We start from the raw sequence: 24683 nt of genomic DNA on the forward strand, positions 1-24683 counted from the left end.
TCGCTACCCCGCACCCCAGGGCCGCAGCGCGCAGCTCCCGGGGCCGCCCCCGCTGCCGTCGGGGCTGAGACCGGCCAACTCGTGGCAGCAGTGGCGGGGCTGCAGTGCCGGCGGGCGGCGCTAGGCGGGGCGGGCCGTGCCGGGCCGTGCCGTGCCGGGCAGAGCGCAGCCGAGCCGTGCCGGGCAGAGCCGTGCCGAGCCAGCCCGCCGAGGGGGGCGGGCGGCGCCGCTTATAAAGGCGGCGGGAGCGGGGTGGGGGAAAGCGCGTCCCTTCGCTGCGCTGCGGGACCGGCCAGCGGGGCCTGCCCAGCCCCGGCGGGGCGGAACGGCTCGGCTCGGCGGGGCTCGGCGGGGCATGGGCCGGCCCCCCCCCGCCGCCTGAAGGGATGGAGCGGCGGGCGCTGTGCGCGGGGCTGTACTGGCTGCTGCTGCCGCTCGCCCTGCTCGCCGGTGAGTGCGGCCGCACTGGCCCGGGGGCTTCGGGAGGGCTTTGGGGTGCGTGCGGTGTTCCCCCTCCACGCGTGAGCCGGGTCGCGGTGCTTTCCACCCGAGGGAGGCGGGCGGGACGCGCGGCTGTGGCGGCCCCCCCTTCCCCCAGCCCCACGCGGGACCGAGCCCGCTCCCGGGGAGCGCTGCGGCGCCTGCGGGCCGGGTGCGGGCACCCCCAGCACCGGGCACCCGGGGGCCGCTGAGGGCCAGAACCGTCCGGTTTGTCGCCCCGCTCGCCACTCTGCCCGTTTCAGGGTGGGCGTGTGGAGGGCGCTGGGGCAGCGGGGATGGGTGATGCTCGGGGGGTGGCTGGCACCTATCGCGGCCCGTGCCCGGGTACCACGCCGCCGCCGGGAGCGGGGGCACCCAGCCGGGCTGCAGAGCCTCTGCAGGGCCGTGGCTCCCAGGCTGCTCCCTGCCCGCTTTAAGCAACGCTGGCCTTTGAAGGCAGATGCGCCACCCACCAAGGCAACCCTCTGGCTACCGGCCTGGAAAATACCCGTGTCCTGGGACGCGCCGAACAAGAATCAGCTCTTTGAACCCCGGCTGCTCAGGGGAGCCTGTTCGGGGCTCCCCGTTTACCTATAGACGCGAAGGAAAAAAACCCGTCTCCATAAACAGGATTGTTCAACGGGTTCCTTGTGCCCGGGCACAGGCAGGGTCTGGCTGCCGCTGGGCTCGCAGGACCCGTGCGTGGTGGCACGGCTTTTGGGCTAGCGTCACCCGGAGAAGGGGTGTGCGCCCAACCGGAGCAGTGTCCAGTCAAGCAGCCCCTGTCCCGGCTGCATTTTGGGGTGCACGGTGCTGGCCATGCCACCGGCACGGGGTGAGCCTCGCTGGCAGGGGAAGTTGGTGACTGTTGAAAAAGCTTCTTTATTTGCTCTGGTTTGCTCGAGGAGTGACTCAGTGCATCGCGCAGGATGTGAGGAGGTTAATTATAACCCTGCCTACGAGCGGGGCTGGGAAGGGAAGGTGGCCGGGTGCTGCTTGCACAAGGCCTCCCAGCCGGTGGGGTGACACCGCCGCTCCGGGGCGCGGGAGCTGCTGGGTGCATCCCGTGGGTGCACGGGGCGACACGTGGCCTCTGGGCGCGGCCTCGCGCATGGGGCCCGTTTGCCCCAATTTTGCCGATTTGGCTCCAAATTGTGCCAGGCTTGCTGGCATACTTGCCCTGCTCCGGTTTGGGATGTTGTGCTGGGGATGTGCCGTCTTCCGCTGCCGGTGATGCTGGTGGCATTGGCGTTCCCCCCGGTGAGCTCGTAGGTGGCTTGTTTAAATTTGGGGCCCCACCTGCCCTGGAGGAGCGGCTCCCTTCTGCTCCAGCCGCTTGTCCAAATAGCCGTGGGGGTGACTCGGTGGGGGCCTGGGGCCTCGCACCTGCGCCAAGAGGGGAAACTGAGGCACAGGGGCATGTGGCTCGTCCTGCTGCACCTGGGGGGGGAGGAAGAGCCCCGGAGCACGACCCGCCTGCAGCACTTCCTTCCCCAGCAGTTAGGCTCTTCCCAAACGTCCGGAGGATGTTTCCTGGCGGCTCCCGGCCAGCTCCAGGCCAGTGGAGGTGCAGGAGCTGTGTGTCCCATGGCTCTGCTTGGGGCAGCCCCCGTTCCCATGGCTGGTACAGGCATGGATCCCTGCAATGCAGCTCCCAGCCGTGCCACGGGACGTATCCCCACCCTGCGCAGGGAGATGTCTCGGCTCCATCCTGCGTGCTGGGGATATTGGGGTGCACGGAGCCGACGGGGGCCTGCTGTGCCTTCCCAGCAGCATGCACCCCATGTGTGGGGGGACCAGGCAGCTCTGTGCCGAGACACCCGGGCTGGGTGATGGTTCTGGCTTACAGCTCTGGTGGCTCCTTGGTGCTCAGGCATAAGTGATGGGTGAGGGTGGCAGCCCCCCTCCCTGGGCTGTGGTGCCTCCCAAATCGCAAGGCCTGACTCGAGGTGAGGTGAGGACATGGCCCCTCTTGGATGAGCCCCCCTGCCTGGCCAGAAGGTGATGGGGTGCCAGGGGGTCCCTGAGGGGTCCTGGGTGCCACAGGGGGCTGCTACCCAGCTGGGTGCTGGTAGGCATGTGGGCTGCAGCCAGCTGCCTCCTGCGGTCAGGTGCTTTTTATAAAATGAAGGGAAATAAAAAAGAGGAGGGAAAAAAAAAAAAGAAGAAAAATTAAAAAAAAAAAAAAGCCACCGCTGTCTCCAAGAGCAATAACTGCTGTTTCCTCCCCAGGCACACAGGGGGATGGGAGGCACCGGGCCGGCTGCCGGCAGCCTGCCTGGGCAGTGGTGCCCATCTCCCCAGGACTGAGCCTTTTGCAAAGCCCCACTGAGGTGGGTGATGCTGTGGGGGCTCCCTGGGGGTGCAGTGGGTCCCCACTTGGTGAGGAGGGGGATGTGTGTGTCTGTGTTTGGACACTCCTTAGCGCTACTGTATGGCAGCCACTGTCATGGGAATATTATGGTGGATCTGGGGATGTCTGCGTGTGATGGGGATGTGAGTCCTGGTGCGCAGGCGGGTGTGCAAGCGGGAGATAGGCACAGGCATGCTGGTGCTGAGCCCATGGCTCTGGAGGTCCCAAGGGCTGCTCCAGTCCCTTGGCACGGGCTGTGCCATCCCAGTGCTGGCCCCCATCCCAGTGCGTGCACGGTGTAGGGGCTGCAGCTCCCGGGCTGTGGGTGCTGGGAAAGGGGGTGTCCCCAGGCACTGGAGTGGCAGCGAGCAGCTGCCCCACAGCCGCTGGGTTCCCTGTCCCGTGTGTTCCCTGTCCCGTCGCTGGCTGGCTGCTGGGGTTTCCCAGGCTGCAGCCGTGGCACACGCTGGCACCCAGCCCAGTGCCCTCCTGGGGCAGCTCCTGCGGCATCCCTGGGGAGCAGGGCTGGGGGCTGGCAGGAGCAGGATTAACTTTCCACAAAAACAGGATATGGCGGGTGAACCAGTGGGGCTGCTCCCTCTTCCCGGAAAGAGGAGCCGGGGCTGGGAACACGCCGGCGGCTGGCTCTGCCGACCCAGTGGCTGGCTGCTTTGGGGCTGACCGGATTTTTGGCGTGGGGAGAACCTCTGTGGCCGAGGTTCGTCAGCCTGCCTCTGGTTTACAGCCAGTGGATGCAGAGCGCAGGGTCCCGGGTGCAAAGTGCCACCCTGGGGAGCCTGTCTGGGTCACCCTGGGACCCCAGCTGGGGCCGGTTAGGGGGGAGGCAGGACTGGGCTGCAGGGAAGCAGACTGGCAGAGCTGCCCACTTCCAGCAGCAGGTAACGGGCCTGTGTGAGAGCAGCAGGGCGGGCAGGGAATTAAAGAGCTCTTCTAATTAATCCTGAGCGGCCGCAGGTCCCCACAGAGCCAGCAGCTGCGCGGGTGCCAATTGGTGTATGGGCCATGTGTGGGCACAGGCGGGCTGGTGCCGTGGGGCTGGCGTGTGGGGCTCCCCATCACTGGCAGGGTCCGGGGAGCCCCCTGCCCCCCTGCTGTTGGGTATGGGTCCGTCCCTGGGAGCTGGCTGGGCACGGGATGGGTCTGGCACAGCCCCCTCCCTGCAAACCAAGCACCCAATCCTCTCCCACAGCTGCTCTTTCCCGGTGTGATTATGGTGGGAGAGACCCCAATGCCAGCTCTCCCCGGCTGCCCACACCTCACCGCTGGGTCCCTGCCCTCCCCCGGGTCCCCGCTGGCCTCCATCCCCTCCCACGGGGGGACCTCAAGGGGAGATTATGGGTTGCTGCGAAGGGAACCCAACACATCTCGCCCAGCTCCCTGGCGCTGCAATTTATCCTCCTCCCGGCACATTAACGTCGTTAATATTTCACTTGCCTCTGGTTGCCAGCAGCGGCCGCGGTGGCGGTGAACTCCTGGCAGCGTGGGAGCTGATCCGGCTGCTCCCGGGGCTCAGCAGGGGGGTCTGGGTTAGGGTCCAGGGTAACCTTGCTGGGGGTGCAAGGGGGATGCTCAGCACAGGCCAGATCCTGCCCTGTGTGTGTGGCAGAGGTGAAACCGTGGGGTGTCGTGGGTGATGGGTGCTGCTTGCGCAGGGTGGGGGACGGTGGGTGCCACGGTGCTGCACCCACCTGGCTCCTCACCGGGAGGATGGGTGCGGGCAGGTGGGTTTTGCTGCGGGGCTGCTCTCCCCACCATCACACTCCCCACATGCCAAACTGGTTTTTCTCCCGGCACTTTTCCTGCTGTCAGCACTGTGGGGAACCGGTTTCCTCCGACTGTGCAGGACAGAGCACCCACGCAGGCTGGCACCACGGCACGCCCCGGTGCAGCCGGCCCTGCCGAGGAGGTGTGGGTGCAAAGCTGGGCATCGTGGGCTGCGCCATGCCGGTGGGCTGTTGCCTGCCCAGCACACCATAAGCATCTTTTTAATGTGGTTTTTTTGGTTTGGGTTTTTTTTTTTTTTTCCTTCGTTATCCCTTAAAAGCTGGTTGAAGCTGGCAAGCACTGGCCACCCTGCCGGGAGCTTTCCTGGTGATGCCTCGAGCTGGAGCAGAGGGGGAACCATCAGCCAAGGGGTCCCATGGGTGCCGGTTTTCAGCCCCAGGGCGCAGTGGGGTGCCCTGCATTTGCAGGCAGCTGCTGCCAGCCCTTCCTGGTGCCACAGGTGACCCCAGGACACTGCCACCGAGGTGCCTGCTTTGTGCTGGCCCCTGCCCGGGAGTGACGTCCCCAGTCCCAGGTGCCAGTGACATGGGTCACACTGTTGCTTTGGGCACGGGTGCTCCCTGCAGCGTGTGTGTGCCCAGCGATGCTGGTGGGTCTCCCCGCAGTGGCCATGATTCCTGTCCTCCTCGCAGCTCTTGGGCAGACCCCAGGTGGGCGATGCTGGTGGAGCTCTGGCACAGCCAGTCCCCTCCGTGCCACCAGCACCCACAGGGTAGCCATGGCTGGTTCACCCAAAGGATGCTGCCCTGGTGCAGCGGTGGGGTCGGTGCTGGGGTGGAGGGTGCCGGTGGCTGCCGGGGGGCTGGTTGGCTCCCACAAAAGCCAGAGCAGTGGCTCGCCCCCGTGCTGGGAAGGCTCCTCTCAGCCCCGTCACCGCTGGCGGGAAGGAGAATATTTGCTCCATGAGATCATGGTTTGCCGAAATGTAGCCAGCAACCCTCGGCAGTGGGGAGGTGACACGTCCTGGGGTCACCGCGGAAGGGCGGCTGGTGGGATGGTGGTCCCAGTCCCCCCACCCTGGGCACCCTGTTGCCCCCCCCCCCTCGTGTGTGGGGGCTGCCTGCGCTGCCCGGGGTGGGGAGCCAGCTGGGGACCCTGGTGTGGGACCAGCTTTAGCCCCGACAGGTGCCACGTGGGATGTGGCCTGGGCTGCTGGGTGCGTTCCAGGTGCCTCCTCTCCCGTCAGCCCCGCACCCTCCAGGGACACCCTGGGGTGCTGGGCTGCTCATGGGGGGCGGCGCAGTGTCCCCCTCCACTGCGTTGTCCCTTGCCCCAGGATGTGCCGTCCCATTGAAGCCTTGTAAACACAGGAAGGGCTGTGCCGGGCTGGTGGTGCTGAGCACGTCTCCTGGCGCTTGGCCTGCCCCTCGCCTCGGCCCCCCCAGCCCCATGGGGCCGGGGGCTGCCCTCTCGGCCCCCACTGCCTCTCCCTATTCCCAAGTGGGGTGCCAAGGGGAGCAGGTCCCCTGGCTACACAAAGCTGAGGTCCCCAACACTGGGGCTGTCCCCTCCCTGGGCTGCTCCGGGGGAATGTCACCTACCCAGAGTGGGGTCCCCCACCCTGGAGGGATACCCAAAGTGAGGTCCTGCCAGCCTGCTGGGGGGTGACACTGGGAAAGATTCCTCTGGTTTGCAGGGGAGAGGATGGGGGGACACCCTGGGACAGGGGCTCAGTTGAAAGCGAAGCTGCTGCGGTGCACAGCCCCCCTCCCCGTGACTCCCTTCCTCTCCGCTGGGCCGGCGGGTGCCTCGAAGTGGCCGTGCCCATCACCGTGGCCTCATGGCTGGGCAGCCACAGGTCTGTCCCGTGGCTGGTCCCAGCTCGAACTGCTCCATGTGGTGGTGTCTGTCACCGCTCGCCTGGCGTGTGCGTGCAGCCGATGGGAACGCCACGTCCCGTGCGTCCCCAGGCACGGCGGCAGCTGCCCTGGGATGTCCCAGCCTTCGGTCTCTGTCCCCGCTGGTGGCAGCTCCACCGGGTGCTGGCTCATCCCAGCTCCCTTCCCAGCTCCTCATACGGTTTCCCGCCTGCAAACAAGCTGTAATTTAGGTCTAAAAATAAGCGAGAGGGAAGGTGGTGAGCTGGTGGCGCGCCCGTGCCGGGGCTGGGTGCAGGTGAGGGGCTGTGCCAGCCCCGGGGTGGCCGTGGGTGGGGGTCCCAGCCCAGCTGCGAGGCTCCCTGCGAACCGTGGCGTGGGCTTGCAGGAGTGATGTGCAAATGCAGCAGGTTCTGCTCATGGCTCTCGTCCCCCTGTCACCCCACATGTCTGGCAGTGTGTCCCCTCCCTGTGTGGGTCACTGGGACTGACCCAGCCCAGGCTCCTGCCTGTGTCCCTCCTCCCACCGGTGTCTTATGGGGGGCTTGAGCCCCCACCCAGGACTACCCATCATTTTGGGGTGCCTCTTGTTTTGGGGATCCCCAGGGTGGGAGGGAATGTAGCCAGGAGCCTAGTGGGGTGCAGCACCCTCCCGGTGCTGCATCCCTGGTGCTGATGCTGCCCGTACCTGTGCCCACAGCCTGCCTCTTCCGCTTCAACGTCCTCTCCCTGGTGTACCTGCTCTTCCTGCTGCTCCTGCCCTGGTTCTCGGGGCCCACCCAGCACTCTGCCAGAGGTAAGGGGCTCAGCCTGGGGTGCGGGGGGTGGGCAGCAGGGTGGGCAGCTCTGCCTGGGGGAGGTGGGCAGCGCAGGGGCTGCCAGCCATGCTGCAGTGGGTACCTGCCCTCCTTCCCCTGCGGTTTCCCCCCGGCTGAGCAGCGTGGCTCCGCGTGGCAGTGTTGCTCTGTTAATTATAGCCCAGTGTGGCTATTAATAGGCCTCCTGCTCCAAAACGGCCAGTTTTGAGCCCCAGCCTCATTAACCAGAAACCTCAGGGCCAGGCTGTGCCTGCCAGGTGGGCAGGGATGGACCACAAGCAGCCCCCCCACCCTGCCCGGGCACGTGTGTGGGGGGCACGGGGGATGCGTCGCCCGTGGTGGGTGCATGGGAGCATGTCCCCGGCAGCGGGTGCATGGGACATGCCCCTGTGCGGGGCAGGGGGTGTCATAGCCCCCGCTGTCTGTCTGCCCTCAGTGCCACGCTGAGCCGTGCTGTAGCACAAGCCAGCAGCGCCTGGCATGGCTGCAGCTAAAAGCTTTGCCCTCTGAATATTTCATGGGCTCGCACGGCCCCGCAGCCCGGGTGCTGCTGAGAGCCTTCATGCGGATTTACAGGAAAAAACAAGTGGAGGGAAATTTTTTGGCCCAGGGCCACCCCCCGGCCGGTGTGCAGCTGTGGTGGGCTCGCTGCCTGTCCCATGGCTGGGAAAATGGGCGCATGGCCCAGGGAGCCGGGTGGGATGGGGGCACAGCTGCAGCTGGTGGAAGATCTGACGGAGCTCACGGTGTGGGGGACCCCTTAGCAGCCACCCACAGTCCCCCTCCAGGACATTCCACCAGGGATCGGGATGGGGCTGTGAGCTGTGTCCCGATGCCAGTCCCCATACGGTGGGACCAGGGAAGCGCCTGATGCCAGCTGGGTTGGAAGGTGCTGCAGGGGCGACGGGAGGGAGTGTGGTGCTGGGGCTCTGGCTCCCTGCATTGCCCTGTGTCTCGGTTTCCCCAGTAATGCAGTAGAAAGGATGCTCTTAGGCTGTGCTGGGTGCATGGTGAGACGTGCAAAGTCCTGGTGGGACCCTGTCCCTGGGGAAGACCCCTCGCATCTCTGGGCACAGTTTCAGTGCACCCCTTCCCAGCTCTTCCCAAGGGTGCTAGGTCCCCGCTGGGGATGCTCGTTCTCCCCAGGGCCACCTTGGTCAATAGGTAATGGGTTGCCCGTGTCTCACAGGTCACACCAGCTGCCTCCTCAAAGCTCTGCTGGGCACCAGCATCCTCTTCCTCCTCGCCCACTTCGTTTTCCAGATATGCCTGTACACGCTGCCCGTCCTGGATCAGCTGCTGGGGCCCAGCTGTGAGTACAGGGCACCAGGGCAGGCTGCCGCAGGGGTGCCCGTGCCTGCCCTCGCCCTCCCACACCTCTGCTCCCCCAGGCTTCACCCACTCACTGTAGTGCCCTGGGGCTGGACCCCCAAGCAAGTGACATGCAGGTGCGGGGATCCCATCCTGCTGGGTGCTGGAGGGCCACTGGGGCTCTGCGGGATCCCAGCGCTGGTGCATGCTGTGCTGTGCCAGGGTGCCCACTTAGCAGCCGCTGCACTGGGCGCAGACCCCATCCAGGGCCCCCATGAGGTGGGACGTTCTCCCTATGGGGAAGCCCCCTGCTCTGGGTGGGCTCGGAGCCTGCCCACGTGGGGTCTGCCAAACCCAGTGCCTCCCTGCTTCCCCACAGGCAGCACCTGGGAGGTCCTTGCCCGCCACATCGGGGTCACCAGGTAAGGGCATCGCAGCAGTGTGGGGTGGGGGCTGGCAGTGGTGGGTGGGGGGCACCCCCAAGCCCTTCCCTGCCCCGTGTTCCCTGCTGCAGGCTGGACTTGAGCGACATCCCCAACTTGGTGCGTCTCGTGGCACCCGACGTCGGCATCCTGCTGGTCTCGTCCCTCTGCCTGTGTCTGTGCCGCCGCCTGGTCCCCAAGGCAGGTGCTGCCGCCCATGGCCGGAGACCCGAGTCCCTGGAGCCCCTTGAGCAGGTGAGAGCCAGCCCAGGCGCCATCGGCAGCATCCCACCCAGAGCGTCCCACCAAGCCCCTCCAGCCTCCCTGGGGCATGGCGGGGGGTCTGCTCCCTGGGGAGGGCAGCCTGGCACATCGGGGCTTGTCAGAGAGGTGTCCCCGGTGGCTGGGGACCCGGGCTGGGGCAGTTTTGGCCGCCTGGCTGAGCAGGCGGTGGTGGAGGGGCTGGGCCATCACCACGGCACCTCCTGTGGGTTGGGGTGACTCTGCCGTGAGCAGTGCCCATGTTTGCTCCCACGTTGCCGTAGGGACCCCAGCAAACAGCCCGGCCCCACAGCACCGGTTGATGTGGGGCTGCCCCCGATGAGGGGAGCGTGGTGTGGGCACCCCCAGGCTCCAGCTGGCACTGCCACACCGAAACCCCTGGGCTCGGGAAGGGCGGTCGGGGGGGGGGCTGCTGGCACCCAGCTGGAGCTCGCCCACAGGGTGCAGGGCTGGGTGCCGTGCCGTGCCAGCAGGGCACCGGGGTGCTGGGCTCACGGCACTGGCATCACGCGGGCAGACGCAACCCCAAGCTGATGGCACCCCCAAGCTCAGCAGACACCTCTCGGGGCTCAGCCCCGTTTTGGGGTGCTTGGCACTGGTCTGGGCTGTCGTGGCGGGCGCTCGGCTGCGGCTGGGCTGTAACCGGAGTGCCGGCCGATGCGAACGCCTTTGCCGTGAGCGCGGGGCCAGCGCGGGAGGCAGCCTGGAGAAGAGCTCAGTGCTGGGAACCTGGGTGCCGGCGCCAAGAAAAACAGCCGCCTTTCGGAGGTGCTTTCCAAGCGGCTAATGAGATAAACACGGCCCGGTGCCGGGCTGCGCGCCCGCACAGCACCGGGCAGGATGCCCCGGCTGTCCACCCATGCTCTCCCTCAAGTGGGAAAACTGAGGCATGGCCTGGAGCAGCCTGGAGCTGGTGGGCTGCCCAGGGTCAGGCCATGGGGCTCACGCCACGCTCTCCTCACCTGGCAGGGGGAAGAGGAGGACGTGGAGCGGCACGGTGGCACGGCTGACACGAACACGCCGCTGAGCACCAGGCTGCGGGTGACAGCTCACTGGCTGCTCTGGGTGGCTGGGAAGGGCCTGGCCATCCTGCTGCTGGCCTTGGCTGGTGGGTATGGGACGTGGAGGGTATTTGATGCGCTGGGGGGTGTCTTGGTGACCATACTGCCAGAGGCAATGCTCGGCCCAGGGCAGGATGCTGGGCTGGGGGCTGCGTGGCCGGAGGATGCTCGGCTGTGCACTGACTGCCTGTGGGTGCTGCTCCCCAGGGATCACCCTGCCTTCCGCCTCCTCCAGCGTCTACTATCTGCTCTTCGTGGGGCTGTGCACGTGGTGGGCTTGCCACCTCCCCGCCAGCCGCCTTGCCTTCAACACCCTCTGCATCCTTGTCGCCGTCTACGCTGCCGGCCACCTTGTCTGTCTCTATGCCTACCAGTCACCCTTCGTCCAGGGGGTCTTCCCGCCCCCCACCATCTGGGCACGGTGAGTCCCTGGGGAGGGAGCCGTGCCGTGGGTCCCTGTGCCACCCTGGTGGAGTGGCCAGCCCGATGCCTTGCTTGGCTCCCATCCCACTGCCAGCTGCAGCGGGGAGGGTGCTCAGAGGCTACCCAGTGAAGCCATGTGTGGTGCCAGCACCGGGATGGGACCTTGGCTCATGATGGGGGTCCCGGTTGCAGGGGTAATGCCAGCTGCTCCATCCCTGCAGGGTGTTCGGCTTCAAGGACATCGTCCTGTACCTCAACTGCTCCCGGCCCAACGCCCTGGTGCTCAACACTGGCCACCCCTGGCCCGTCTACGCCAACCCCGGCATCCTGCTCCTGCTCTACTACACCATGGCCACCCTGGTGAAGCTGCGCCGGCTGGACGCTAGGGTGAGGGGCTGCAGGGCACAGCCGGACCCCTTGCTGATGCCCAGTGCACCCTGCTGCTCTGACTGCCGCAGCCCTGGCACCGGGGGTGCCTGGTGGAGGGGAGGTGGGGGTCAGGGGGGTGCCTGCAGCAGGCCTCCCCCCCTGGCAGCTGCAGCGGTGTGCCCTGAGCTGGCTCCTGCCCCTTGCAGAGAACCGTGGCACCAGCACAGCCACCAGCGAGGGAGTTGGTGGAGCTGGAGAGCTGGCCCAAGAACTCCGATGGCATAGCTGAAGACACCAAGGTGGGTTTGGGAGGGATGTGCCCCCCCGGTGATGGGGGAACAGGTATGGGGTGCTCTGGGGGTGCCAGGGTGGGCTCTGAGCCCTTTCTGCCCCCCCAGCCCATGCTGTCCTCCAGCACTGGGAAGCCGGGCAGCGACACTGAGAACTGCACTGTCCACGTCATGGGCAACTTGCCACAGCCGGGTAAGCCCGTCCTCACCACCTCCCCCTGCCCAAGCCCTGCCCATGGCCCAGGGGGTGGCTCACGGTCCCCTTCCCCGTGGCCAGGCAGGAGGCGTCCAACGGAGCGGCTGCCCCTGCACACCCTGGGCCACGTCATCATGAACCAGAGTTATGTCTGCGCCCTCATCGCCATGATGGTAAGGGGCTGGGGAGGGGGATGGGCACGGAAGGGCCACCTCCCAGCCTGAGCCCGGGCGAGCAGCCACATCCCACCTGCCTGCAGGTGTGGAGCATCACCTACCACAGCTGGCTGACCTTCGTGCTGCTGCTCTGGGCATGCCTCATCTGGACGGTGCGCAGCCGGCATCACTTTGCCATGCTCTGCTCGCCCTTCCTCCTCCTCTACGGCATCGCTCTCTGCAGCCTGCAGTACGTCTGGTGCATGGACCTGGCCCCCGAGCTGCCCACCCGTGTCGGCTTCATGAGCCTTGAGCAGCTGGGGCTGGTGCGCCCCAAATATCCCTGCTTGGACCTGGGGGCTAAGGTAAGCCCGGTGCTGTCCCTGTCCCCGTCCCTGCCAGCACCCAGCTGTCCCTGCTCACCGCCTGTCCCCACAGCTCCTGCTCACCCTCACCTTCTGGCTGCTGCTGCGGCAGTTCGTTAAGGAGAAGCTGCTAACGAGGAGGTGCCCAGCCACCCCGCTCCTGGAGGTGACCATCTCGGACACAGGTGAGGGCTCCCAGTGTCACCCACTCAGAGGGACCCTGTGCCAGGCTGAACGTCCCCAGGGTGCAAGCGCCCGGAGAGAGGCAGCTACTGGGTGTGGGGGGGACACATGTGCCCCCCGCCCGACTGCCTGCAGCCCCTTCCCTGCCTGGCAGAGCCCAGCCAGCAGCAGGACGTGCTGAAGGCACTGGGGGACCTGGTGCGGGATTTCTACGCCAAATACTGGATCTGCGTCTGTGCCGGCATGTTCATCGTGGTGAGCTTCGCCGGGCGCCTCGTTGTCTACAAGATCGTCTACATGTTTCTCTTCCTCCTCTGCCTCACCCTCTTCCAGGTAGGGGGGCCGGGCACCCCTCCCTGTCCCCATCCCCGTCGCTGGCGCGGCCCCGCTGATGTCCCTGTCCCCGCAGGTGTACTACAGCCTGTGGCGCAAGGTGCTGAAGGGCTTTTGGTGGCTGGTGGTGGCATACACCATGCTGGTGCTCATCGCTGTCTACACCTTCCAGTTCGAGGACTTCCCCATGTACTGGAGAAACCTGACAGGCCTCACCAATGAGCAGTGAGTGTCCCCAACCCGCCGGGGGGTCCCTGCTGCTGCCAGCCCCGGGGTGGCACCAGGACGTGGCCAAGGGATGCATTGCGAATGGGGAAACTGAGGCACAGGGGGAGTGGGGGTTGAGCTCCAGTGTGGTGGCTGAATGCCCATGCAGGATGGGCTGGATGTGGCCCCACATTAACCCTCCTGTCCCTGCCCAGGCTGGGCGACCTGGGCCTGGAGCAGTTCAGCGTCTCCGAGCTCTTCTCCAGCACCCTCATCCCAGGCTTCTTCCTCCTGGCCTGCATTCTCCAGCTCCATTACTTCCACCGCCCCTTCATGCACATCACTGACCTGGAGCACATCCCCGCTGCCTCTCCACCACCCCGCGCCATCCCCAGGTAAAGCCCTGTGCCAGGGTGACCACCCCTGCACCCCGAGCCCCCCGTCCCTGCTCTGAGCCCACCTCCCCACAGGCCAGAGGAGCTGTATGGGAGCCGGCTGCTGCGGGGTGCACCTGCTGCCGAGAGCGCCGAGACAGGCGACTCCAGCACTGTGTCACAGGGTACCAGTCAGGGATGGGGGGACAGGGCTGGATGGGGTGTCCTCCAAGGTGGGAAGGGGCTGGAGGGGAGGCAGGGGTGGATTTGGGGTGTCATCCGAGTGTGAGAGGGTACAGGGATGGGTTCGGGCATCCTCTGAGCCAGGAAGGGGCTGGGAATGGGTGCAGGGATGAATTTGGGGTGTCCTCCAAGGCTAGGTGGGGATGAGTATGGGTTGGGGTGTCCTCTGAGCCAGGAAGGGGCTGGGAACAGCTGCAGGGATGGTGGATTGGGGTGTCCTCCAGGTCTGGGAGGGTCTGAGGATGCATTGGGATGTCCTCTGATCCAGGAAAGGCCTGGGAGTGTACAGGGATGGATTAGGGTGTCCTCCAAGGCTGGAAGGTTGTGGGAATGGATTGGGGTGTCCTCCAAGCGTGGGAGGATACAGGGATGGGTTGGGGTACCCTCTGAGCCAGAGTGGCTGCAGGGGTGTCCGTGACAGTCCATGTCCCTGCAGCGCCCACCAAATGGGGGCTGGTGCTGGAGCGCCTGATCGTGCTGGGCTGGACCTTCTCGGACAAGCTGACCCGTGGGCAGGTCTTTGTGGGGCGTCTACTGGAGCTCCACATCCTCAAGCTGGTGGCTCTTTACACTGTCTGGGTGGCCCTGCAAGAGGTACCAGCCCTGGGATGCCGGCATGGGGGGGCTCAGCCAGGCACCCTGGGGTGCTGACGTGGCCACTGCCCCAGGTATCACTGATGAACTTCTTGCTGGTGCTGCTGTGGGCCTTCGCCATGCCCTACTGCCGGTTCCGCCACATGGCCTCCTGCCTCTCCACCGTCTGGACCTGCATCATCATCGTCTGCAAGATGCTCTACCAGCTCAAGATTGTCGACCCCCACGAGTACTCCAGCAACTGCACCCAGGTGCCTGGGCGGCCGTGCCAGGGGCACGCCTGGTTCTTGGGATGCTTGTGGGTTCCCTGGCTGGAGGGGGGGTCTGGTGGCAGGGGCGAGGGGTGCTGACGCCTGGTGGTGCTCCTCTTTGCAGCCCCAGCAAAATGGCACCAACCTGAGCCCAGAGGAGCTGGGCAACTCCACGCTGTACCGCGGCCCTGTGGACCCTGCCAACTGGTTCGGCATCCGCAAGGGCTACCCCAACCTGGGCTACATCCAGGTGGGCATGAGGACACCCTATCTGTGGAGAGCACCGTGTCAGGGGGATGCTCGGTGGCATGCCATGGTCCTGAGCATCCCCCCCACCCTCCCTGCCCCCAGAACCACCTCCTGGTGCTGCTGCTGCTGGTGTTCGAGGCGGTGGTGTACCGGCGCCAGGAGTACTACCGCAAGCAGGAGCAGCTGGTGGCCCCCGTCACAGAGACCATCTTTGAGGACATCTCCCGTGAGCACCTCGACCACGGCCTCGGCAGCTGTGCCAAATACTTCCTCAACTATTTCTACTACAAGTTTGGCTTGGAGGTGGGGAGCAGGTGCTGCGGGGTGGGGTCCTACCACTCCCAGCACCCCGGGGCTGAGCCTCTGCATCCCCCCCGCCCCAGATCTGCTTCCTGATGACGGTGAATGTGATCGGGCAGCGAATGAACTTCATGGTCATCCTGCACGGCTGCTGGCTGGTCGTCATCCTGACACGGCGCCGGCGGGCGGCCATCGCCCGCCTCTGGCCCAAGTACTGCCTCTTCCTCGTCGTCTTCCTCCTCTACCAGTACCTGCTGTGCGTGGGCATGCCGCCCGCTCTCTGCGTGGGTAAGGGGCAGGGCTGGGGGCACCTGGCCTTCGCACAGGTCAGTGCAGTGGGGGTCCGTGTGCGGGCAGGCTGCCTGCCCTGGCTCGGGGCTGGGGGCTGGCATGCAGTGTGCCCGCTGCCCCCCAGACTATCCATGGCGCTGGAGCCGGGCCCTCCCCATTAACTCGGCGCTCATCAAGTGGCTCTACCTGCCCGACTTCTTCGTGCCCCCCAAATCCACCAACCTCATCAGTGAGTATCCCCCTCCCCAGCCCCAGCCGCCCCCTACCCACTGGGTGCCCTGGCTCCCTGCTCCAGCCGCGGGCACCGCCCTGCCCATGGGGCACCCCCAACCCCAGCCATGGGGGTCCCAGGCAGGCAGGAGGGGTGGGAGGAGTTTGGTCAAACCCCACCCCCTTTGGGGAGGAGGGGCCTGGGGAGACCACATCCCGTTTGGGGGAAGCTTAATAAAGTGTCTGAGGGGAGGAACCCAGAGGGGGAGGAGCATGGAGAGGTCACGCCCCCTTGTGAAAAGATCAATGAAACTCGGAGAGGGAGGAGCCTGGGGAGGCCACGCCCCCTTGCGAAAAGCCCAAATTAAATACATCCGAGGGGGAGGGGCCGAGGGGCCACGCCCCCTTTGGGAAAACTCAAGCTCGCCTCCCTTGGGGGAGTGGCCTGGTATGCCCCACCCTTTTGGGAGGGGCTTGATGGGTGCCACGCCCTTTGGAGGAAAGGGGTGTGGCCTACCAGAGCCCCACCCTCCCGGGCTGAGCCTTATGCCTGCAGATGACTTCGTGCTGCTGCTGTGCGCGGCCCAGCAGTTGCGGGTGTTCAAGGCCGAGCGCACCGAGGAGTGGCTGCGTGCAGCTGGCGAGAACAGCGACCGGCTCGACCTGGCCCGGGACCCCCACAATCCCACGCCCAACTTCATCCACTGCCGGTGGGCACCCGCCGCTGCATGGCACTGCTGGGGCTGGGGTGGGCTGGGGTGCCTGGGGCCGTGGGGGTGGGACCTCCCCTGGGGTGGGACTCCTTGGGGGATGGACAAGATGGGACACCCCCTCCCCCCTCCCCCCCCGGCCCCCAGAATGACACCCCTTGGGATGTGGACAGGATGAGACCCCCAAGCAGTAGGACCTGCTGGGTTAGGATCCTCTAGGATGGGGATGGGAGCCAACCAGTGCTGGGAACCCTTAGGGGCAGGGAAACCCGCCCCCTGATGCTGGCACGGGACCCCCTGCCACTAGGATGGTGCCCCCAGACTGGGACAGGAGCACCCTGAAACTGTGTTGGAAGGAGATGTGGTGGTCCAGGACACCCCTGGTGATGGTGCAGGACCCCTGTGGGCACTGGGACCCCACAGACTGGGACAAAGCACTTTTTGTCTCCAGGATGGGGCTGATTTGGGGACTGGGACCATGCTGGTTTGGCTGGTGTGTGGGGTAGCATCTCACTGCACCCTAAACCTGCGTGGTGGCAAGCATAGGTGCTGGGAGGAGATGGGGACCCTGCTCTGAGGACCCCATCCCACAGGTCATACCTGGACATGGCGAAGGTGGTGGTCTTCCGCTACCTTTTCTGGTTTGTCCTGGTGGTGGTCTTCATCACCGGGGCTACCCGCATCAGCCTCTTTGGCCTTGGCTACCTGCTGGCCTGCTTCTACCTCCTCCTCTTCGGCACTGCCATGCTGCGCAAACCAGCACGGGCTCGCCTCGTGCTCTGGGACTGCCTCATCCTCTACAACATCACCGTCATCATCTCCAAAAACATGCTGTCGGTGAGGACTGCTAGTCCCTGGCTAGGCAATGGCACCTGGGCTGCTCCTCTGGGCCACCCACCCCCTGGGCATCCCCTGGGGAGGGGATGGGTGGCAGCACTGTCCCCATCTCGCTGTCCCCAAGCTAGCCCATCACTCTGCCCTCTCTTCCTGCAGCTCCTCTCCTGCGTCTTCGTGCAACAGATGCAGAGCAACTTCTGCTGGGTGATCCAGCTCTTCAGCCTGGTCTGCACCGTCAAGGGCTACTATGACCGTGAGTTGCCAGCTTGTTGGGGTCTGCCCTGCCTGAGCTGGTGGGATTGGGGGTGCAGGTTGGGGCTGCTGCCTGACCTGCCTGCACCTCTGCCTGCCAGCCAAGGAGATGGGCAAGGACCAGGACTGCTCGCTGCCCGTGGAGGAGGCGGGCATCATCTGGGACAGCATCTGCTTCTTCTTCCTCCTGCTCCAGCGCCGCGTCTTCCTCAGCTACTACTACTTACATGTTATGCTGGACCTCCAAGCCTCTGCCCTGCAGGCTTCCAGGTGGGATTGAGGTCCTGGAGGGTCCCTGTGGGTGCCGGCGTGTGGGGGTGCCCCCCTTCACCCTCCCGCTGTCCCTGCAGGGGCGTCGCACTGTTCAAGGCCAGTGTCCTGAAGAGCATGCACTCCCATCGGCAAGCTGAGAAGAAGTCGCTGGCCCAGCTGAAACGGCAGTGAGTGGGTTTTGGGGGGTACCTGGGAACCCTCTCTGCAGCTACCAGCACCTTGGGACACCCCTGTGTTGGGGGGTGGCTGGGGGTGCCCCCAGGGGGTTTGGGGGAGCAGGCTCCACAGCAGCCTCTGCCCGGCAGGATGGAGCGGATCCGAGCCAAGCAGGAGAAGTACCACCAGGAGCGGCTGCCCGGCAGTGGTGGCGAGGGGCAGGATGAGGCCAGGCCAGGTGAGAGCTGGGGGGTCCCTCCCGTCCCCCCCAACCCCTCTCCGGGCACAGCAGAGTGACTGCGACCCATGGCCAACACTTGTCCCGGTGGAGCCCCACGGAGCTGCGGTGAATCCCCTCCCCGCGCCACCGGCTCGCCCCTGCGGCGGGTGCCCCGCGTGCAGCCGTTCTCAGCCCCCTCCCCATCTGCCGTCCCACAGCGCCCGGCAGCCCGGTGGACCCTTCCCGGCAGAGGGAGCGGTGGTGGCGGCCATGGTTAGACCACGCCGCAGGTACTGCCCCGGCACGGGGCGTAACGGGGCGCAGCCCCTCAGCAAGGTCCCTCCGCTGGGGACCACTAACACCCACGGGGAGCGGTGGCGATGATGGTGCTTTTGGCAAGATGACACCCTGCATGTCCCCTGTCCCCGTGCTCGGCCGCAGGGCACTAACCAGGGCTTCTCCACTTCCCAGCACTAACGGGGCGTTGGACTGGGGGTGCTGGGCTGGGTTGGGGTTACCAGCATCGCTTGTCACGGATGCCGGAGGGACCCGCTTTGGTGACGTGGGAGTTGGGTTGTTCACCCTGACGGTGAGGATCCCCCCGGGTGTCCTCGGCACTGTGCCAGCAGCGCCGTGCCAGTTAGGGCGCCCTGGGGAGATGGCAGCAGGGCCGGCCTGGGCGCCAGCCATGCCGTGATGCCCTGTGCCATGGCGCCGGCCATGCCATGACACCCCGTGCCACCCTGGCAGTGCTGCATTCAGGGGAATACTTCCTCTTCGAGTCGGACAGTGAGGAGGAGGAGGAGGCGGTGGTGCCAGAGGAGCCACGGCCGGGCAGGCAGAGTGCCTTCCAGGTGAGCATGGCTGCAGGGCTGGGGGGCCTGGGGGCGCTGGCGGTGGCACTCACAGCCCCCCTCTCCCTGCAGCTCGCCTACCAGGCCTGGGTGACCAACACCAGGACGGCACTGCGGCAGCAGGAGCAGCAGCAGCCAGAGCCACCTGGTACCGAGGTCGCTGCAGGTGGGTCTGGCTCACCCCAAAATGGGGCTGGGGTCCGGGGGGGGGACACCGCCCTGTCTCGTGCCCGCTGTTTTCCCTGGCAGCAGTCGGCATCCTGTAACGGGGCATTGACTCAGTGGGGTTCCTGGCATGTGTGTGGACTCTCTGATGGCTGCAGTGGGTTTGGGCACAAGCCATGCAGCTCTCCTTTGGTGCCCATGCTGGTTTTGAAGCTGAGAGGGGACACACGGGGTGATGAGCAGGAGAGCCCCAGTGGGGCCAGAAATGATGTCCATCCTCTGCTGAGCTGGTGCTACCCCTTCCTGGGGGAATCTGACCCGTGCAGAGGACAGCGGAGCGAGAGAGGAAGAGTTGCAGGCACCCGAAGAGGCTGAAGGCCAGGAGGAAGAGGAGGAGGAAGCCTCAGGTAGGTGGGCAGCAGGATTGCAGCACAGGGGGATGCTAGGGGTGGTCTGAGCAGGCATGAAGTGACACACACACACACACACACACACACACACACCCCGCCTCTCTCTTCTTGCCTTGGCAGAGCGGGGCAACGTGGTGCAGCGCGTGCTGAACACCCTGCGGTTCCTGTGGGTGCTGTGCCGGGCCATGGTGGACGGGCTGACCCAGTGGCTGGACGCCTGCACCCGGGAGCACGCTGACATGTCCACCGTCCTGCGCCTCGAGAGATACGTCCTCACACAGCGGCTGGCCAGGGTGAGCCGGGGGGGGACACAGGGGCACGGCAGGGCAGAGGGGGTGGCAGCCCCACGGTGGCACTGACCACCTGCCCGCTGCAGGGAGAGGATGTGCACCGCGGGGTCCTGGATGAGCTCTACCTGCTGCCGCCGGAGGAGCCCCCAGAGGAGCCAAGCCCACAGGGGGCTGGGGGTACAGACCCCCAGAACAGCATCGCTTCCAGGCAGGTGCATAGATACCCCCCAGGGGGGCAGCCAGCAGCGCCACAGGCAGGGGCTGGTGGCAGGGAGCTCACCCCTGTCCCTGTGCCGTCCCCAGCAGGCACCGAGGAGCTACCCCACCCCAGTGGGATGCCCGCTTCCCACTGGCAGCCAGGAGCAGGTGACACCCTGGGGTCCCAGGAGGATGTGGCAGGGTCTCGGGAGCTCCTGGCCCTTCCCCAGAACCGCAGCCGGACAGCCAGTGAGCTCCTCCTGAGCAGGTACGGGGCTGTGGGGATGTGGGGCTGGCGGGGCTGGGGGCAGTGGGGCTGGCTCACCCCCTCCCCACACCTTGCAGGCGGCTGTACTTCCCCGAGCTGGAGGAGTCGGAGCGGTTTTATCAATCCCACAACCGGTTCCTGAAGCTGCTGCTGGCCGGGTACCGCTGCGTGGCTGCCCACTCCGAGCTGCTCTGCTACTTCATCATCATCCTCAACAACATGGTGACTGCCTCCGTCATCTCGCTCTTCCTGCCCATCCTCGTCTTCCTCTGGGCCATGCTCTCCATCCCCCGGCCCAGCAAGCGCTTCTGGATGACCGCCATCATCTTCACTGAGGTGGGCAGTGGGTGCCTGAGGAGGGGGTGATGCCACCCGGCCCCCAGCTGCCACTGATCCCAACTTCTCCGCAGGTGATGGTGGTGGTGAAATACCTCTTCCAGTTTGGGTTCTTCCCCTGGAATGGCTACGCCATGCTGGTGCGCAACGAGGGCAAGCCCTTCTTCCCACCCCGCATCCTGGGCTTGGAGAAGACTGACCGGTACATCAAGTATGACCTCATCCAGCTCCTGGCGCTCTTCTTCCATCGCTCCCTGCTGCTGGTGAGCCCTGGGGCACGGGCACCACTGTGGGCATTGCCTGGGTGGGCGCCCCTGGGAGCTGGACGTGCTCCTGGGGGTGATGGGTGCTCTGGAGAGCACCCAGTGGGTGCTTGGTGGCTCTGCCTTGGTTTCCACCCCAGGCACCCATTGCTGGTTGGGTCCCTGGGATGCAATGGGAGCTGATGCTGCGGGATCGGGGGATGCGGTGCATGGGGGATGGGGGACATCAGGAGCCCCGTCCCCCTGACCACGGCCCTCCTCAGTCCTATGGGTTGTGGGACCACGAGGAGGACCCCTTCCCCAAGAAGAAGGCAGAGGTGGAGCGGGTAGAGGATGAGGAAGAGGAGGAGAGGCGGGAGGAAGCAGCATCCCCGCCGCCCGCAGTGGACAAGGAAGGGATGGAGGCGCTGGCAGAGCCAGGGACACTGGGTGCAGCCGCGGGGCCGGAGTTGGAGGGCGATGCCGTGGGGCAGGCAGAGGAGGCTGGGGCCACGCAGCTCCGCTTCAGGAGGAAGAGGCGGCAGGGGAAGAAGCAGCCAGAGGCAGCTCCGGAGGAAGGTGAGCACCAGCTCTCACCCCTCACACCCCGGCAAGGGACAAGGCTGGTGTCCCCCAGGGCAGAGGGGTGCTGGGGCCACGCAGGATGCAGCCCTGAAGGACCCTGCCTGTCACCCATGCTGCACCTCACTCACAGGGGATGGGGAGGAGGAGGAGGAGGAGGAGGAAGAGGAGGAGGAAGAAGCAAAACAGAGCCACGCTCAGAGGAAGCTGAAGGCGTTTGGGCTGCGGGTCAAGCTCTTTTTCCTCACCATGTGAGTGCCCACGGCGCTGGTTGGAGTGGGGGATGCGGGGTGCAGCTCCTGGTCACACGTTCCCTCTGTTGGTCCCCTCCAGGGCACAGAACATGTACCGGCCGGTGCGCGGGTTCTTCCGGGACATCCTGCACACCCAGCACCGGGCAGCCACCGACGTCTACGCCTTCATGTTCCTGGCAGATGTGGTTGACTTCATCATCATCGTCTTCGGCTTCTGGGCCTTCGGGGTGAGCAGAGCCCTCCTGCAGGGCACCAGCCGGCCAGCTCCCACCGCAGGGACGGGCTGGGCTCTGTCCTGACCTCTCCTGCATCCCCAGAAACACTCGGCAGCTGCCGACATCACCTCCTCGCTGTCGGATGACCAAGTGCCGGAGGCCTTCCTGGTCATGCTGCTCATCCAGTTCACCACCATGGTCATCGACCGTGCGCTCTACCTCCGCAAGACTGTGCTGGGCAAGCTCATCTTCCAGGTCATCCTGGTGTTCAGCATCCACCTCTGGATGTTCTTCATCCTGCCAGCCGTCACCGAAAGGTACCGAGCATCCCCCAAAGATGCCTCCCCAGGGCACGGTGTGGTTCTTGGGTGACACCTTTGTGTCCCCAAGCCCATGTGGTGGCCCAGCCTGGCCAGGCAGGTGGCCAGAGGGATGACATCTCCCTCCCACAGGTTGTTCAGCCTCAACACGGTGGCCCAGCTGTGGTACTTTGTGAAGTGCATCTACTTCTCGCTGTCAGCCTACCAGATCCGCTGCGGCTACCCTACCCGCATCCTGGGCAACTTCCTCACCAAGAAATACAACCACCTCAACCTCTTCCTCTTCCAGGGGTACGGCACGGGGCCACACAAACCCCCGGGTGCCCAGAGGGTGCTGTACCAGTCCTCTCTCCCCATGTGCCCCTCAGGTTTCGCCTCGTGCCCTTCTTGGTGGAACTGAGGGCTGTCATGGACTGGGTCTGGACAGACACCACGCTGTCCCTCTCCAACTGGATGTGCGTGGAGGACATCTACGCCAACATCTTCATCATCAAGTGCAGCCGTGAGACGGAGAAGGTACATCCCCGCCGTGCTGGGAGGGGCTCCCCAATAAGCCCCTTGTTGCTGGGGGTCCCCCTGAGCCCTCCTGGCACTGCATGCTGTCTCCTCCCCTGCCCAGAAATACCCCCCAGCCCAAGGGGCAGAAGAAGAAGAAGATTGTGAAGTATGGCATGGGGGGCCTCATCATCCTCTTCCTGGTGGCCATCATCTGGTTCCCGCTGCTCTTCATGTCGCTGGTGCGCTCCGTGGTGGGCGTTGTGAACCACCCCATCGACGTCACCGTCACCCTCAAGCTGGGGGGGTATGAGGTGAGGATGCAGGGGGTGGGGTGCTGGGGTGCCTGGTCTGGGTGATGGGGTCCCCTGCCTGACTTGATGGCACCCTGTCCCCCCCGCAGCCACTGTTCACCATGAGTGCCCAGCAGCAATCCATCCAGCCCTTCACCCCCCAGGACTATGAAGCCCTCACCAACCAGTTTGAAAGGCAACCGGTAAATCCTGCCCACCCCAAACCCCCCTGCTCCATCCCACTGGGTGCCCAGGGAGGGGGGCTGGCACATCCAGGGGTGCCCCCTGCATGGGGGTATCCTTGGGTGGGGGCTGAGCTGTGCCCCCCACCCCCGGCGCCAGGTGGCCATGCAGTTCATCACACTGTACGGCTACGAGGACATTGTGACGGCCCGCATCGAGGGCAGCTCGGGCTCGCTCTGGAGCATCAGCCCCCCCAGCCGGGAGCAGATGCGGCGGGAGCTGCAGAACGGCTCATCCGACATCACCCCTCCGCCTCACCTGGACCTTCCAGAGGTACAGCCAGCACTGGGGGGGGGGGGGGGGGAGGAAGCCCTGTCTGCACCCCCGCCGTGCACACAACTCAGCTTCTGCTGCCCTCTGTGCCCACAGGGACCTGGGCAAGGGGGGCACGGTGGAGCACACCTTCGACAAGCACACCACCGACCTGCAGCCCGGCGCGCCCCAGCGCATGGAGCTGGCCCAGCTGCTGCAGGGCACCCGCGACGCGCCTGTGTGAGTGTCCCCGGGGGGGCTGGACTCCCGTGCTCGGTGCCCCCCCCCGGCTCACCCCACTCTCTTGCAGGCAAGTGCCCAAACTCTTCCCCAAATACATCCGGGCACCCAATGGCCCTGAAGCCAACCCCGTCAAGCAGCTGCTGCCAGGTGAGTCCCACTGTGTGCCCCCCGTCCTAAAAAAAAAAAAAAAAAAAAAAAAAGGTGTTGGGGGCACATCAAGAGCTGTGTTGTGTCCTGATGGTGCCACCCCCTCCGGCAGATGGGGAGGACAGCTACCTGGATGTGGAGGTGCAGCTGAAACGGGAGCGTGCGGGTGCCGGCCGAGGAGGTGACAGCTTCTTGGAGTGGTGGGTGGTGCGGCTGAAAGAGGCCCCCCCTCGTGATGGCAACATCCTCCCCATGGTCATCTTCAACGATAAAGTCAGCCCCCCCAGCCTGGGTTTCTTGGCTGGCTACGGGTATGTGGAGTTGGGCACCCGACCACCCCAAAAGGGGTGCAAAGTGTGGGGTGGTGGGATACAGGATGCCAGAACCTGTGTGTGTCCCCCCCTTGCAGGATCATGGGGCTGTACGTCTCCATCGTGCTGGTGATCGGGAAGTTTGTGCGGGGTTTCTTCAGCGAGATCTCGCACTCCATCATGTTCGAGGAGCTGCCCTGTGTGGACCGCATCCTGAAGCTGTGCCAGGACATCTTTCTGGTGCGGGAGACGGGTGAGCTGGAGCTGGAGGAGGAGCTCTACGCCAAGCTCATCTTCCTCTACCGCTCCCCCGAGACCATGATCAAGTGGACGCGGGAGAAGGAGTAAGGGGAAGGGGCTCTGACGCCCCCCCCCCAGCTCCCAGGGACATCACCGCCAATGCCTTAAAACAGCCCCCCCCCCCCCGCCCCCCCCCCCCCCCCCCCCCCCCCCCCCCCCCGAGCTGGGGCTGCATCCTGCCGGGGAGGCAGTGGGATGCAGGGTTCTCGGCGCTCGCTTTTAGGGAGGATGTTTTTCTTACGTTGCTTTGAAGCCGTCCGAGCTGTGGAGACCATGTTGTGCCTTCCCAGGGAGGGGGGGGACAGGAGCTGGCCCCTCCACCCCACCCACTGGGCACCCCCTGGGTGCTGGAGGGGTCAGGAGCCGGGCCATTCCCCCTCCCTGCTCTCCCCAGCCCCGCTCCAGAACCAGGTTGAACTCCGAAGCAATAGCTC

At 65.7% G+C, this 24683-nt stretch overlaps 1 protein-coding gene across 1 annotated transcript; it reads left to right on the forward strand.

Annotated features, from left to right (window-relative positions):
• The first annotated feature begins 144 nt into the window (after nt 1-144).
• PIEZO1 (piezo type mechanosensitive ion channel component 1) lies at nt 145-24368 on the forward strand. The gene is given in 54 exon segments (XM_055818664.1): nt 145-450; nt 7157-7252; nt 8464-8586; nt 8965-9007; nt 9100-9262; nt 10259-10397; nt 10558-10771; nt 10995-11160; nt 11349-11441; nt 11541-11625; nt 11710-11801; nt 11888-12148; nt 12222-12333; nt 12486-12664; nt 12741-12889; nt 13087-13266; nt 13342-13430; nt 13925-14082; nt 14157-14333; nt 14458-14583; nt 14685-14885; nt 14966-15170; nt 15298-15402; nt 15940-16093; nt 16687-16930; nt 17087-17183; nt 17284-17452; nt 17533-17622; nt 17761-17849; nt 18050-18121; nt 18582-18685; nt 18758-18851; nt 19177-19257; nt 19381-19553; nt 19637-19762; nt 19857-19929; nt 19932-20016; nt 20094-20352; nt 20427-20615; nt 20879-21173; nt 21310-21427; nt 21510-21657; nt 21748-21962; nt 22098-22256; nt 22334-22481; nt 22585-22590; nt 22592-22774; nt 22864-22956; nt 23096-23242; nt 23244-23269; nt 23366-23488; nt 23559-23638; nt 23751-23949; nt 24048-24368. Coding segments are annotated over 54 exon segments (7509 nt in total). The 5' UTR covers nt 145-386; the 3' UTR covers nt 24298-24368.
• Nucleotides 24369-24683: the final 315 nt, after the last annotated feature.

This window comes from Falco peregrinus, chromosome 14 (assembly GCF_023634155.1).
Source record: "Falco peregrinus isolate bFalPer1 chromosome 14, bFalPer1.pri, whole genome shotgun sequence".
Classification (NCBI taxonomy): Eukaryota; Metazoa; Chordata; class Aves; order Falconiformes; family Falconidae; genus Falco; species Falco peregrinus.